The sequence below is a fragment of the Limanda limanda genome, chromosome 5 (genome assembly GCF_963576545.1).
Source record: "Limanda limanda chromosome 5, fLimLim1.1, whole genome shotgun sequence".
In the NCBI taxonomy this organism is placed as follows: Eukaryota; Metazoa; Chordata; class Actinopteri; order Pleuronectiformes; family Pleuronectidae; genus Limanda; species Limanda limanda.
The window spans coordinates 1437382-1453221 of NC_083640.1; the positions used below are offsets into that span (position 1 = coordinate 1437382).

The following is a 15840-nucleotide window of genomic DNA, read 5'->3' on the forward strand; positions in this document are numbered from 1 at the left end:
CACACACACACACACACACACACACACACACACACACACACACACACACACACACACACTTCCTAGTTGTCTCGAGTTTTTTTTTAACTTTAGAGGAAACATGTATCTTTACTCAAGCTTCCGGTGTGACGGACCAATCACAGGCCTGCTTCTCCTCAGCTGAAATCCATAATTTGTGAAGAGAAAGTTTTTGGACGGATGTCTTCAGCAGCCAATCAGGACGCAGACTGGCGGCTCCACACGAGGCTGCAGGCTCACCTGGACCAATGGGGAGAGGGCTGAGCTGAACGTTACCTTATATGGTCAACCAACGTGAACCCGCGAGCAGTTAAAGCGTGTTGGTTCCTCTCGTGCCCGCGCATTGACGAGCACAGCTGGAGCAGAGGAACAGCGCCAGACTTCACCTGCACACCAACACTCACCTGCACAGGTAAGAAGCTGCCGCTGCCTTGCTCATCTGCACGGAGGAATCACTCCGGGGACATATTGAGACAATCTGTGAAACGTTGTGATAGAAGTTGTGAGTTTTACCCGGAAGCTCTGTGACGCCTCGTCTCACACATGTGTCGCATCAGGAAACCTCTGCTCCCCCAGTGAACAGATCCGGGTGCAGGTTCCACTCCTTATTTGTCTAGTGTTTGTAAACCGTCTTATTTGAGTGTTTAAGCTTCCACAGTTACTTCCTGGTTTGTTTAACCCGATTTTGTCAGCTGCGGAGCTCTTAATGTGAAAAGGACAGTCATTACGCCCTGTTTAAAGCCAGTGCGTCAGAGGTTTGTTCCAGTAAAGAGTTACTGTTGCAAACTGGTTGAGCTTCCTGTTTCCTGAAGTTGTTACTTCCTCATCGAGCTGAAACTTAAAAAGCAGAAGCTCTGTAATGGAAAATCTAGTTTTTAAAACTTATTTAGTTTATATATTTTAATCTAGAGTTTCTCAATGTGTCTCCTGTCATTCAACTTAATAGAGCTGCCTGACAATATATCAACTTAAGTGTTTTTTTAAGTTTCTCACAATGAGCAAGAAAAAAAAGACACAAATTCCAATTTGAAAAACCGCTCTGATGAAATTCCAGGTCAACGAACATGTTTCATCACGTCGAGTTTAGTTCTGACTGAACTGGTTTCAAGTGAAGCAACAGCCGTGTGGTCTGGAGCGGCCACGCCCGAAGAAACCTGTTGAAACTATGATCTCTTTATTCTTCACTGTAAATGAGTCGGAGCTGAGGCACCAACACGGGAGCATCTGCTTATTTAGTCCAACCTTGTGTTTTACATTTCAAGTTTTGATAAGAAAACATCTGCTTAGAATCATTTGGCTGGGAATTTTTTGTTTTTTGTTTTTTTTTTGTAATGACTTCTGCATTTTAAGTTTAATATAGTTTTTTTTTTTCCAATAAATTCATGTTAAAAACCAGAAGTACACGATCAGATAATATCTGATATTTTATGTCAAACATTTCAACTCTTCCTGACCAGTTGAAGAGGGACAAAGTCTTGTGTATATATTTGTTATTGGAGAAATAAGTAAACCTTTTATTCTGCACTTTTCAGAAATGGATGAGGACGTAGCTGCCCTCGTTGTTGACAACGGCTCCGGCATGTGCAAGGCCGGCTTCGCTGGGGACGACGCCCCCCGCGCTGTGTTCCCGTCCATCGTCGGCCGCCCCAGACACCAGGTAACGAACTCCACCTGACGCCACCTTGTGTCCTAGAGGATGAAACCGTCACTGCAGGCTAAAGCTTTGTGTGTGTGCAGGGCGTGATGGTGGGAATGGGACAGAAGGACAGCTACGTGGGAGACGAGGCTCAGAGCAAGAGAGGCATCCTGACCCTGAAGTATCCCATCGAGCACGGCATCGTCACCAACTGGGACGACATGGAGAAGGTGACGTTTGTGTGGATGTGAGGTTGATGGAGAAGTGCAACGGAGAGCTGGTGAGCTCGATGGTTTGTGGTGCGTCCTCTGACCGTCTGTCCTGTCCTGCAGATCTGGCATCACACCTTCTACAACGAGCTCCGTGTTGCTCCTGAGGAGCATCCAGTCCTGCTGACCGAGGCTCCGCTCAACCCCAAGGCCAACAGGGAGAAGATGACTCAGGTGAGTTGTGAGCGAGCGCTCCACACGTTACACTCCTCGCTTGGTTCCACATCACAGACCAGTTCAGTACAAGACCTTTACATCAAGTTTCCAGACTCCTCTGCACCACAGACACTTATTTGTATGTTGCTAAATGTTACAACCATGACGTCTGTCTTCAACACGTCACTGGACTCTGGGACATTTCAATACGAAGACACAACAAATCCTTAAGAGCTTGAAGCTGTTTGGAGTCGTGCAGGTTGCACCTCGTTTACACCACTTGATTTTGAGCCCAGTTTTTCAACTGGCTGATTAAAGCCTCAGATCGGAGCCCAAGCGGCGACGGCTCAGGTTCGATAAACGAACCCTCAACATCCCAACGTGTGAAAAGGAGGAAACTGAGCCACAGAGTTTGCGTGTGGTCGTTTTGTTCTAACTCTTCAATATGTCTTTGTTCCAGATCATGTTCGAGACCTTCAACTGTCCGGCCATGTATGTGGCCATCCAGGCCGTCCTGTCCCTGTACGCCTCCGGTCGTACCACAGGTGAGAACACGACCACCGACTCTCTCAAAGCTGTTAGATCTTAGCACGAGTCACAAGAGACTTCAGAGAGATTTAGTCCCTGCTCTGCCTCTAGTGGCCGATAGTGGAACTGCAGCAGAGTATATTACATGTAGAACCCTGCAGGTCACGAGGTCAGAAGGTTCTCTTTCTGAGTGGCTGTGTTCTGGTCTTCCAGGTATCGTGATGGACTCTGGTGACGGTGTCAGCCACACTGTTCCCATCTACGAGGGCTACGCTCTGCCTCACGCCATCCTCCGTCTGGACCTGGCTGGCCGAGATCTGACCGACTACCTGATGAAGATCCTCACCGAGCGAGGCTACAGCTTCACCACCACCGGTAGGAAACTTGTCACTTCTGATGTCTGCAGCTTTTAAATGTCTTGAAATCTTTTTCTGTGTTCAGAATATTTGTCTTTCTAACTCTCGTGTTTCCTGATTGAACTCCAGCCGAGCGTGAGATTGTGCGTGACATCAAGGAGAAGCTCAGCTACGTGGCTCTGGACTTTGAGCAGGAGATGCAGACAGCAGCCAGCTCCTCCACCCTGGAGAAGAGCTACGAGCTTCCTGACGGACAGGTCATCACCATCGGCAACGAGAGGTTCCGCTGCCCGGAGGCGCTCTTCCAGCCGTCCTTCCTCGGTTTGTGAAAACACACTTTTCTGACGGGCGTCATCTTATCATCCTGGTGTTAGTGGTACGTGCTGCAAGTTAAAGTTCCACTGAAACCTAAACCGTGTGTGTGTTCAGGAATGGAGTCGGCCGGCATCCACGAGACAACTTACAACAGCATCATGAAGTGCGACGTGGACATCCGTAAGGACCTGTACGCCAACACTGTGCTGTCCGGTGGCACCACCATGTTCCCCGGCATCGCTGACCGCATGCAGAAGGAGATCACCGCCCTGGCCCCTCCCACCATGAAAATCAAGGTACGCAGTTTGGGCGTTCACGCAGATCTTTTGTTTCAACCAATCACAGGACACATGAATTCTAACTGAAGTAAACAATAAAACATGTTTAGCTCATATTCACAAATCACAATTTCCTCACAGATATTAACGATCTGTACACAAGACATCTTGTCCTTAACTCTCTGCTGGAGGGACGACACACTGACCTTTTGTTCCCTCCTCACCTTCAGATCATCGCTCCTCCAGAGAGGAAGTACTCGGTCTGGATCGGTGGCTCCATCCTGGCCTCCCTCTCCACCTTCCAGCAGATGTGGATCAGCAAGCAGGAGTACGACGAGTCCGGCCCCAGCATCGTCCACCGCAAGTGCTTCTAGAAGAAGAAAGCAAAGACGGAGGAGAGCATAGAGCTGCACGTCGTCGTTCATCCACCAGGAAACATCTCTGGAGAATCTTTGAATGAACTTAAGATGTGAGACGCCACATGCAAGAGAACTCCAGTGACTGTTTTAATGATTGAGTTCAGCAGATCCTCACAGGAACTTTTGTCTATGTGCCGTTCCAACTCGGCTCTGAGCTTTCACTCTGTCTGCTGATAAACTCCTGATGTCCTCCAACACACCGTCTGTCCACCTCTTACACTGTAACCATCCAAACTGCACATCAATAACCTGCTGGTTTCTTGTCTCTGTCGGAGTCGAGCTGTCCTCGTGCTCTCAGCAGTGTTCATGCTCAACAATAAAATGCCAAGATTTGACCTTAGCTTCTCCAATGTCGTCATTTGCTGCTTTTACATTTGAACTTTGAATCACACGTGAATTAAATCTTCTCTCACTGTTCAAACACTTTCAGATTAGAACGTCACCAACAGTTTCCTTCATGAAACCACATTTAAATTCAGACTTGTTTGTATCTGAAGTAAAACAAACACAAGATGTAATAAGAAGTATTTTCATCAAGATCCTTGTATTGATGATAAAATCATTGGTGCAGATAAACCAGGTCAGATGAACAGTTTTCTAACATCACTCTGCATCATACACTGTTCATAAAAAGCTCTGCACACAAAAAATAAAGTGAAGCTATTGTAGACGAGTTGGAGGACGACTCGCTAGTGAGAAGGAATTATTCTGAAATAGCTTTTGAGCATCAATTCAATCTATATAGAACCAAATCCTAATATACAGTGTCTCAAGGTTCTTCACATTAAGGTTGTGATTTTGAAAATGATTAGGAAACCAACAGTTCCAACAATAGGCAGCTCTGACAACTGAGAGTCTTTAACTGGAGGAAAGACAATAATGTTAATAAGCAGCAACAATTCATATAATGATAAAGAAAAGTGCTTAGTGCATGATGGGAGTTTTAAGTTTAACCTTAAATGTAGAGATGTCTGACTAGAACCCAGAGTGGGAGCTGAAGGTTCTACCTCCTGTTCTACTCTGACAGACTCTAGAACCACAAGAGAACCTTCTGTGTAAAGTATGAAGTGTGAGGACCTAGAAGAAACGTTCAAGTTTTAGAGATTTGTTTAGACTGTTGTTGACTGTTGTGCGGCGACCTTGAGTGTCCTGAAAGGCGCCTTATAAATAAAATGTATTATTATAAGTTGATCCACATACTTTGTTCAGCCTTTTCCCCTTCAATTAAATTTTTATTTTAAGATGTGTGAATTGTGGATCATGATGGTGTCAGCTGATCATTGACCAACACTCTTCTACCTTCAGTAACTCCTCAGTTCATCTGCTCCTTCATCTCCATCAGACTTTATGTATAAACACTTTAAACATGATGATACAAACTGTTTCTTCTCATCAATGTAGTGAATCCTGTTGTGTTGTGTTCAGTTCCATCAGCATCTGTTGAGATTCAAGATTCAAGATGCAAGAGTTTATTGTCATATGCACAACAATCATATTTTGCAGTTGCTGGCAATGAAATGCTTGAGTCACAGGTTCTCTTCTAGCAATGCTCAGAATATTACAAGCAAAAAAAAATAAATATATAGAATAAAATAAATTCAAATAGAATATCAAAATAATAAATAAATCAAATTAAGATTAAAATTCAAATATATATATATATATATATATACACCTAAAGAAAAAACAATAGTGCAAATATGCTAAGGTGCTAGTTTAGTGGAGTTATGGCAGATCGGAGGAGTTTAAAAGTCTTATGGCCGGGGGGGATGAAACTGTCTCTGAGCTGCTGCTGCCGGCCCGGATGCTGCAGTACCGCCAGACGGCAGCAGGAGAACAGTTTATGGTTTGGGTGATCGGGGTCTGTAATGATCTGGTTGCTCTTCTTCCTGCACCGCTGGGTGTAGAGGTCCTCCATGGATGGCAGCTCCTTCCTGGTGATGTGCTGAGCAGACAAAAAAGGCTTAAATGTCTAATACTTAACAAAATAAATTACTTCTTAGTTCTTGTTATGAGTAGTTCTTGTTATGAGTTCTCCTTATTCTTCATCATCATCATCTGCTTCGTCTGCTGTGGAGAGACCAGCTTGTCCAAGCTTGCCCTTTAGGAGGCGGATCTCAAGTCTGGCCTTGGTTTGCTGCAGTCGGGCCAGAATAAGCTGTTCCTCTGCTAGATGGATCTGTTCTTCTGCCCTTTCAGTCTCTTTTTGCAGAAGTACCTTATAGGCGTCATCTTTCTTTGGGTGCTTTGAGCCTCTCTCTGGGGGTCCTGTGGGAACTAGGCCTTCTGGCTCCACCTGTGATTGACCTTCTCCCTCGATTACAGGGCTGAGATTAAGAATAAATGTTTCTGAAGAAGGCTCACTTTCTGCTGTCATCACAGGCTCACCATCCTCTGCAACATCTTGGATCCCATGCAGAGCTTCCGACTTTTCACCTCCAATAATATCAAGGACTATGTCTGTGTATTCACCCTCTTATAAGGGTTGTTACCTGTTTGGCTGTTCTTGGCTTCAGCGTGGTCTTTTGTTGCCCTGGCCTTAAGATTCTTCCACCGAAATCTTAGTTGCTCTGTTTTCCTCTTCTGGCCAAACCCCATGGCATTCATGTTTTGTGATTTCAGCCCAAATTTCCTTCTTCATTTTACTGCTCACTTCACCACCCTTGGCAGAACTAAAAGATCCTACCAATGACCTATAATGGCACCTAACATCCTCCAGTAGGGCGTGGGTTTCAGCAGCAGAGAAATTCAGGCTTTTTGAGTCCATGGTTCCACCGCTTTGATGTAGCAAGCAATATTTTATAGGCCTTGGGTATGATTCCATTAATTGAATACAAGCCAAAGCAATTAAGCTAACAGGTGTGTTTGGGAAGACCAATTTACACAGCCATATGGATATCCAGCCTTTCTCAGAGGACTCAGAGAGAAGGTCACAGAGAGGCAGTGACATGGCAGGTGTTGTCCATCGCCACCACAGGAGAAGATACCGTCAAAGGGTGTATGTTGAGCGTATAGATCCACTGCAGAAATATACCAATGACGAGCTGTATGCTCGGTTTCGCTTCGGAAGAGCTGATATTCAGTATATTGTGGACCTTCTCAGGCCCAACCTCCAACGCAGAACCCAAAGGAGTCATGGTCTGTCTGTGGAGGAACAGGTCCTCATTGCTCTTTGCTTCTATGCGTGTGGGACTTTCTACCAAGTTGTGGGTGACTACATGGGTGTGACAAAATCAACTGTTTGTGATGTTCTGAAAAGTGTGTCAACTGCATTGGCCAGCCTGATTAATGAATTTGTTTTATTTCCGAAGGATGACCAGAACATCCAGGCCAAGCAGAATTTTTTTCTTTTGGGGAATATGCCCAATACTATTGGAGCAATCGACTGCACCCATGTGCACATACAAGCACCTCATGAGAATGAGTGGGAGTTTGTAAACCGAAAGGGGAGACACAGCATCAACGTTCAACTTGTGGGCAACGCTGAGCTCCTCATCACAAACTGCGTTGTGAAGTGGCCTGGGTCTGTCCATGATGCGCGCATCCTGAGGGAGAGCGCTCTATATAGAGAGCTCCAAACCAACCGACCAAATGGTATCATATTAGGAGACAGTGCCTACCCTCTTCTACCATGGCTGATGACTCCTTTTCTGGCTGCAAACACGCCTGAGCAGGCACGCTTCAACACTGCTCATTGAAAAACAAGATGCACCATTGAGCGTTTAAATGGAGTTCTGAAGAGGCGCTTTGCATGCCTTAACTACTTGAGAGTGGAACCACAGAGAGCATGCAACATAATACTTGCTTGCATTGTCCTACACAACATTGCGACCAGGTGCAAAGTCCCTCTCTGTGATGACGTCCCTGATGCACCTGAGCCCATTGGAGACACTGACCAACCTCCGGCATTCTGTCAGAATGAGGGCCCGACTGGACGACCAATAAGAGATGCAATTGTTAGATACTATTTTTGATAAGTCCATGACTGATGATTGTGTCAATATTGACAGCTGTTTGGGGGATTATTTTATGGGGCCGAAATATTTATAATTTATAATTTGCTGTACTGAAAGGTTGCTACCCTACATAGCCTACCTACTTTATGTACTTACTGTTGAACAATTCAAGTGAAATTGATGAATAAATATAAATACTGTAAAATGCATGATATAAATGTTGTATTATTTAACTAACCAATTATAGTTACCTAGTTTTATTACTGATATCCACCATGAATCCACCCTCCTTCGTTTTGCTGACTTTGAGATGGAGGTTGTTGTCCTGGCATCAAGATGTCAGGGCTCTGACCTCCTCTCTGTAGGCCTTCTCATCGTCGCCGGTGATCAAAATCAGAATCAGAAGGTATTTATTGCCAAGTAGGTTTACACCTACCTGGAATTAGCTCTGGTTATTGGTGCATACAATGAACATAGAAACATAAAAACACAATAAATACACCACACATAAGAAAAACAATAAAAATAATAAAAAAAACAACATATATTTTCTCACTATTTACTTCTTATTTACTCACTTTTTCTAATATTTATACAAGGTAGCATTTATTTAGACATAAACATATCCATATACAAATATATAAAAGACAAAAGATATAAAAAGTGAAGTAAAAAGTGAAATTCAAAATGCAAAAAAGAAAAACAGTGAACAGTGTCAAATTGCAATATGCAATGTAATACAGTATAATATAATATAATATAATAAAATATGTGTTAATGTAACACATCCTTGAGGTGTGGGGGCGGAATAAAAGTCAGAGTCAGGTGGGGGTCCCGGGCCTTGTTGATAAGGCCCACTGCAGTCGGGAAGAAGCTGGTCTTGTGGCGGGCGGTTTTAGTCCTGATGGCCCGCAGCCTCCTGCCCGAGGGGAGAACCTCAAAGAGTTTGTGACCCGGGTGGGAGGGATCGGCTACAATCTTGCCTGCACGCCTTAGAGTCCTCGAGGCAAACAGGTCCTGTAGAGATGGCAGATTGCAGCCAATCACCTCCTCAGCAGAGCAGATGATACGCTGCAGCCTGCCTTTGTCGTTTGCGGAGGCAGCAGCGAACCAGATGGAGATGGAGGAGGTGAGGATGGACTCGATGATGCAGGTGTAGAAGTGCACCATGTTGAGAATCAGGATGGAGGATGTGGTGCTGCCGATCCGCATCGCCTGTAGTCCAGGATCCACTCACAGAGCGCGATGTTGAGCCCAAGGTCTCTGAGCTTGGTGACGAGCTTCAGGGGCACAATGGTGTTGAATGCTGAACTGTAGTCGATGAACAGCATTCTCACATGTGTGTCCCTCTGGTCCAGGTGGGAGAGGGCAGTGTGGAGGGTGAGGGAGATGCATCTGCAGTCGACCTGTTTGACCTGTAGGCAAACTGAAGAGGATCCAGAGAGTCAGGGAGAGAGGAGGTGATGAAGGGAGGGAGGAGGTGATGAAGGGAGGGAGGAGGTGATGAAGGGTTGGACCAGCCGCTCAAAACACTTCATGATGGTTGAAGTGAGTGCTACTGGGCGGTAGTCGTTCAGGCAGAGGATTTTAGTTTTCTTGGGAACAGAGACATGATGAAGATGTCTGTGAACACATCTGTCGGCTGATCTGCTCCCACCTGGAGAGCTCGGCCAGGGATGCCATCAGGTCCAGGTGCCTTGCGGGTGTTGATCCGGTTGAGAGATCTCCACACGTCTGCCCTGGATATGGAGGCGGCTGTGGCTCAGGGGTAGAGCGGTTGTTCTACAAACCTGAAGGTCGGCAGTTCGATCCCCAAAGAGAGATGCAGACACTACATCAGCCCTGCTGCTCTTTGCTTTGTAGTCTGAGATGGTTTTGAGTCCAGCTCATTGTCCTTGTGTCCTGGGAGATGATCCTCACATGAGACTCTCTCAGGTTTATTCACTGCTCACAAAGTGTCTCTGTAGTTTGACTCTAGTTGAGTTAAGAACAGAGGAAGCTGCTCCTTGTTAACATCTATGAGGCGATTCAAACGAAATGTGATTGATTCCCTTCATCCAGTGAGTCGTTTTTATACATGTTTGTTTTAATCAGCAGCATCAGACAGACGCTACAGGTAAGATACCAAGAAACTTGATAGATGTGAAATGGGTGGAGAGGAGAACTCATTGAATTTCTGTACAAATCCAGGAGATTCTCTTTCTTTACATTGTGAGAGAAAATATTTTTCAAGAATTGATGGATCTCGATTTTAATAATAAAACAAATAAGGGGGCAGCTGTTTAGGAGTGCTTTTTTGTACTTGACGTTGTGATGCAGAGTGAAGTTAGAAAACTGTTCATCCAACCTGGTTTATCTGCACCAAGGATTTTATCATCAATACAAGGATCTTGATGAAAATATTTAAATCACATCTGGTGTTTGTTTCACTTCAGATCCAAACAAAAGTCTGAATTTAAATGTGGTTTCATGAAGGAAACTGTTGGTGACGTTCTCATCTGAAAGTGTTTGAACAGTGAGAGAAGATTTAATTCATGTGTGATTCAAAGTTCAAATGTAAAAGCAGCAAATGAAGACATTGGAGAAGCTGAGGTCAAATCTTGGCATTTTATTGTTGAGCATGAACACTGCTGAGAGCACGAGGACAGCTCGACTCCGACAGAGACAAGAAACCAGCAGGTTATTGATGTGCAGTTTGGATGGTTACAGTGTAAGAGGTGGACAGACGGTGTGTTGGAGGACATCAGGAGTTAATCAGCAGACAGAGTGAAAGCTCAGAGCCGAGTTGGAACGGCACATAGACAAAAGTTCCTGTGAGGATCTGCTGAACTCAATCATTAAAACAGTCACTGGAGTTCTCTTGCATGTGGCGTCTCACATCTTAAGTTCATTCAAAGATTCTCCAGAGATGTTTCCTGGTGGATGAACGACGACGTGCAGCTCTATGCTCTCCTCCGTCTTTGCTTTCTTCTTCTAGAAGCACTTGCGGTGGACGATGCTGGGGCCGGACTCGTCGTACTCCTGCTTGCTGATCCACATCTGCTGGAAGGTGGAGAGGGAGGCCAGGATGGAGCCACCGATCCAGACCGAGTACTTCCTCTCTGGAGGAGCGATGATCTGAAGGTGAGGAGGGAACAAAAGGTCAGTGTGTCGTCCCTCCAGCAGAGAGTTAAGGACAAGATGTCTTGTACAGATCGTTAATATCTGTGAGGAAATTGTGATTTGTGAATATGAGCTAAACATGTTTTATTGTTTACTTCAGTTAGAATTCACGTTTCCTGTGATTGGTTGAAACAAAAGATCTGCGTGAACGCCCAAACTGCGTACCTTGATTTTCATGGTGGGAGGGGCCAGGGCGGTGATCTCCTTCTGCATGCGGTCAGCGATGCCGGGGAACATGGTGGTGCCGCCGGACAGCACAGTGTTGGCGTACAGGTCCTTACGGATGTCCACGTCGCACTTCATGATGCTGTTGTAAGTTGTCTCGTGGATGCCGGCCGACTCCATTCCTGAACACAGACACGGTTTAGGTTTCAGTGGAACTTTAACTTGTAGCACGTACCACTAAAGGCCGGAGCATGCTTCTGCGTCGGCCAATTTTTCTAACTAGACGGCAAAGCCCCGCAAGCGTCACCCGCCTGCAAGGGCTGTGATTGGTCTGCTAACTACATCATTTCCCGGAGTCGCATTTCCGGTTCATGCCCGGAAACCACGGAAGATTAAGAAGAACGAATATGGACAAAATAGAAGAGCACTTGGCAGAAGAGATCCGAAACTATGACCACTAGTATAACCCGTCACTAACCGGCGGATTTTTCCGCCAGAAAAAGGCTCTGAGGAGCCGCCGTGGCGATGTAAATAAATCGCTCTTCTTCGTGCAACACACGAAGAAGAGCCGACTTCGACAAAAAACATTACTCCGCCTAATGTTCTGGCGGGGAATTGCATGGCAACACGCGCAACGGTTGGAAAACCATGAATGAGAACGAGTCCTGCGTTACAACTGCGTGCTTGCGGGCCCCTGACAACGCAGAAGCATGCTCCGGCCTTTACACCAGGATGATAAGATGACACCCGTCAGAAAAGTGCGTTTTCACAAACCGAGGAAGGACGGCTGGAAGAGCGCCTCCGGGCAGCGGAACCTCTCGTTGCCGATGGTGATGACCTGTCCGTCAGGAAGCTCGTAGCTCTTCTCCAGGGTGGAGGAGCTGGCTGCTGTCTGCATCTCCTGCTCAAAGTCCAGAGCCACGTAGCTGAGCTTCTCCTTGATGTCACGCACAATCTCACGCTCGGCTGGAGTTCAATCAGGAAACACGCGAGTTAGAAAGACAAATATTCTGAACACAGAAAAAGGTTTCAAGACATTTAAAAGCTGCAGACATCAGAAGTGACAAGTTTCCTACCGGTGGTGGTGAAGCTGTAGCCTCGCTCGGTGAGGATCTTCATCAGGTAGTCGGTCAGATCTCGGCCAGCCAGGTCCAGACGGAGGATGGCGTGAGGCAGAGCGTAGCCCTCGTAGATGGGAACAGTGTGGCTGACACCGTCACCAGAGTCCATCACGATACCTGGAAGACCAGAACACAGCCACTCAGAAAGAGAACCTTCTGACCTCGTGACCTGCAGGGTTCTACATGTAATATACTCTGCTGCAGTTCCACTATCGGCCACTAGAGGCAGAGCAGGGACTAAATCTCTCTGAAGTCTCTTGTGACTCGTGCTAAGATCTAACAGCTTTGAGAGTCTCGGGGGTCGTGTTCTCACCTGTGGTACGACCGGAGGCGTACAGGGACAGGACGGCCTGGATGGCCACATACATGGCCGGACAGTTGAAGGTCTCGAACATGATCTGGAACAAAGACATATTGAAGAGTTAGAACCAAACGACCAAACGCAAACTCTGTGGCTCAGTTTCCTCCTTTTCACACGTTGGGATGTTGAGGGTTCGTTTATCGAACCTGAGCCGTCGTCGCTTGGGCTCCGATCTGAGGCTTTAATCAGCCAGTTGAAAAACTGGGCTCAAAATCAAGTGGTGTAAACGAGGTGCAACCTGCACGACTCCAAACAGCTTCAAGCTCTTAAGGATTTGTTGTGTCTTCGTATTGAAATGTCCCAGAGTCCAGTGACGTGTTGAAGACAGACGTCATGGTTGTAACATTTAGCAACATACAAATAAGTGTCTGTGGTGCAGAGGAGTCTGGAAACTTGATGTAAATGTCTTGTACTGAACTGGTCTGTGATGTGGAACCAAGCGAGGAGTGTAACGTGTGGAGCGCTCGCTCACAACTCACCTGAGTCATCTTCTCCCTGTTGGCCTTGGGGTTGAGCGGAGCCTCGGTCAGCAGGACTGGATGCTCCTCAGGAGCAACACGGAGCTCGTTGTAGAAGGTGTGATGCCAGATCTGCAGGACAGGACAGACGGTCAGAGGACGCACCACAAACCATCGAGCTCACCAGCTCTCCGTTGCACTTCTCCATCAACCTCACATCCACACAAACGTCACCTTCTCCATGTCGTCCCAGTTGGTGACGATGCCGTGCTCGATGGGATACTTCAGGGTCAGGATGCCTCTCTTGCTCTGAGCCTCGTCTCCCACGTAGCTGTCCTTCTGTCCCATTCCCACCATCACGCCCTGCACACACACAAAGCTTTAGCCTGCAGTGACGGTTTCATCCTCTAGGACACAAGGTGGCGTCAGGTGGAGTTCGTTACCTGGTGTCTGGGGCGGCCGACGATGGACGGGAACACAGCGCGGGGGGCGTCGTCCCCAGCGAAGCCGGCCTTGCACATGCCGGAGCCGTTGTCAACAACGAGGGCAGCTACGTCCTCATCCATTTCTGAAACATTCAGATTCAGGCAATGAGTTCCTCGGCCCTCACATCAACCTGAATAAAATAAGCTCCAACCTGAGAAAACGTCCTCTACTGTAAAACTTGATTTCTTCAGGTTCACTGTCGGAACCGGATTTTCAACTTTAATCTTGTTTCTGATCTTCTGGCTCAGTTCACACCTGGTTATTAACGAGAGGTGTTTGTGATCCGATCACAAGTGGACAGCTCTGAGTCAGACTTGTGTCTCGTGATCGCATCTCACTTTCCTGCCCTTTATGCAAAAAAAACACGTACCTCATTTCCGCTCTAAAAGATGAAGAAATCAAAATAACATCCGTACACAACTGTAATCACAGTTGTCGACTTGTGAACGGATCACAAAAACCACATGTTCTTCAGCTCGGACTCATTTTAAACTGAAGAATAAAGTGATCATAGTTTAAACATCTTTCTTTAGTTGAGTTGGAGTCCTGCGGCCCACGGGAGAGACGGCAGCTCGAGTCGTTCAACCTGAAAACTTAATGTCACGTCCTGTTGCTTCAGGACATTTTCAAAAACCAGTTCAGTCAGAACAAAAGCTTAATGTCACTCAATGTTTATATTGTATATTGTATATACTTGTTTGCTTATTGATTGAGTTTAATTGAATTTCATTTATATATACAATAATTATTCACTACACTTTTTGACAGTTATATTCTTTTATTTATTTATCCAACTTTTTTATCTCTGGTTTTACTTTCTCCTCCTCTAGCATTTTATTATTTTTATATTTTTTCTTTGGTTTCTTGTATCAAATATATTTATAAAATAAAGGACAGAGTTTCATCACTTCTTGTCAATATTATTGTGCTTTGTGTAGATGGGGGGGGTCGTAAAGTAAAGAAATGAAGTCATGCCGAATTGTCCTGATCTAACTCAAAGTAGCACAGCTTTAGATGCAGATCATAACAATATATTGTTTAAGTTGAGTGACAGGAGACACATTCATATCTAGATTAAATATGAAATATAGAAACTCCATTAACTTTCATGATAACAGAGCTGCTGGTTTTTAAGTCTCTTGTGTGAGAGTCAAAGGTTCAGCTCAGTGAGTAACAAAAAACTTCAGGAGCTGAAACAGTAAGCTCAAAATTAGAATTAAATCAAAGAAACAATGGGACTCAATTAATCGGCGTCTTTCTTGACGAGAGAAGCCTGAGGAACTAGTCCGTGCATTTGTTCCCTTGAGACTGGATTACTGTGGTTCTTTATTATCAGGATGTCCCATGAGTCAGTGAAAAGCCTCCAGTTGGTCCAAGATGCTGAGAGGAACTAGAAGAGATCATTTCACTGCTCTTAGCTTCTCTGCACAGGCTCCCTGTAAAACTCTGGAAATCAAGATCCTGCTCCTCACATATAAAGTACTTCACAATCAAACCCTTCATATATCAAAGAGCTCATAACACTGTACTGTCCAAAGAGATCACTGCACTCCCTAAACACAGGTTCTCTGGTGGTTCTAGAGTCTGTAAGAGCAGAACAGGAAGTAGAACCTTCAGCTCCCAGGCTCCTCTCCTGTGGAACCCTCTGGGGTCTAGAGTCCGACACCATCTCAACATTTCAGGTCCTGAACATTCACTTAGTTATGCAGCTATAGGTGTAGACGGCTGGAGAACTCCCATCATGCACTGAGAGAACTCTCCTCTCCCCCCATTTCCCCCTATCTCTCCCTCTCCTCTCGCCCTTGAATTACATTGATCCATTAATGACCATAAAGCTCTTTGAATATTGAGCTCCACAGAGGGATGAGCACTTTCCTGAGGTTCATGCTGCTCACTGACACGTGTTGAGCTGAAGTTCACAGAAACTGCACCTGACTCTTCACTGTGAACCTCTCGTGCAGGTTTAGTGTCAGTGGGCAGCAGCAGCTTCTTACCTGTGCAGGTGAAGTCTTGCAGCTGTTCCTCTGCTGCCGCTGTGTTTGGTTTAGAAACATCCCAAGTCAACCTGAGGCCTTTTATTTGCTCGTAGGTTCACTGTTGTTTCCCTTAAAAGGTAACGTTCACTCAGCCCTCTCCTCATTGGTCGAGGTGAGCTT

At 45.8% G+C, this 15840-nt stretch overlaps 2 protein-coding genes across 2 annotated transcripts; one reads left to right on the top strand and one right to left on the bottom strand.

The window, feature by feature from the left end:
- The first annotated feature begins 339 nt into the window (after positions 1 to 339).
- Positions 340 to 4310, top strand: LOC133001770 (actin, cytoplasmic). The gene is made up of 9 exons (XM_061071455.1): positions 340 to 430; positions 1551 to 1675; positions 1756 to 1884; positions 1987 to 2097; positions 2540 to 2624; positions 2821 to 2982; positions 3093 to 3284; positions 3393 to 3574; positions 3787 to 4310. Exons 2-9 carry the CDS (start codon positions 1553 to 1555, stop codon positions 3928 to 3930), a joined length of 1128 nt encoding a protein of 375 aa, XP_060927438.1. The 5' UTR covers positions 340 to 430; positions 1551 to 1552; the 3' UTR covers positions 3931 to 4310.
- A 6214-nt stretch (positions 4311 to 10524) lies between these two features.
- LOC133001250 (actin, cytoplasmic) lies at positions 10525 to 13767 on the bottom strand. The gene is made up of 8 exons (XM_061070775.1): positions 13642 to 13767; positions 13433 to 13561; positions 13220 to 13330; positions 12693 to 12777; positions 12335 to 12496; positions 12033 to 12224; positions 11259 to 11440; positions 10525 to 11048 (listed from the first exon to the last, which is right to left on the bottom strand). The coding sequence occupies exons 1-8, from the start codon at positions 13762 to 13764 to the stop codon at positions 10905 to 10907; spliced, it is 1128 nt and encodes a 375-aa protein (XP_060926758.1). The 5' UTR covers positions 13765 to 13767; the 3' UTR covers positions 10525 to 10904.
- Between the last annotated feature and the right edge of the window lie 2073 nt (positions 13768 to 15840).

Excerpts from the sequence above, each read along its gene's own strand:
- LOC133001770 (XM_061071455.1), top strand. The coding sequence starts at position 1,553 with ATGGATGAGGACGTAGCTGCCCTCGTTGTTGACAACGGCTCCGGCATG. Across the intron at positions 2,098-2,539 it reads ACAGGGAGAAGATGACTCAG|ATCATGTTCGAGACCTTCAA; the intron begins GTGAGTTGTGAG and ends TCTTTGTTCCAG. Across the intron at positions 2,983-3,092 it reads CTACAGCTTCACCACCACCG|CCGAGCGTGAGATTGTGCGT; the intron begins GTAGGAAACTTG and ends ATTGAACTCCAG.
- LOC133001250 (XM_061070775.1), bottom strand. The coding sequence starts at position 13,764 with ATGGATGAGGACGTAGCTGCCCTCGTTGTTGACAACGGCTCCGGCATG. Across the intron at positions 13,562-13,641 it reads TCGGCCGCCCCAGACACCAG|GGCGTGATGGTGGGAATGGG; the intron begins GTAACGAACTCC and ends GTGTGTGTGCAG. Across the intron at positions 11,441-12,032 it reads CTTCCAGCCGTCCTTCCTCG|GAATGGAGTCGGCCGGCATC; the intron begins GTTTGTGAAAAC and ends GTCTGTGTTCAG.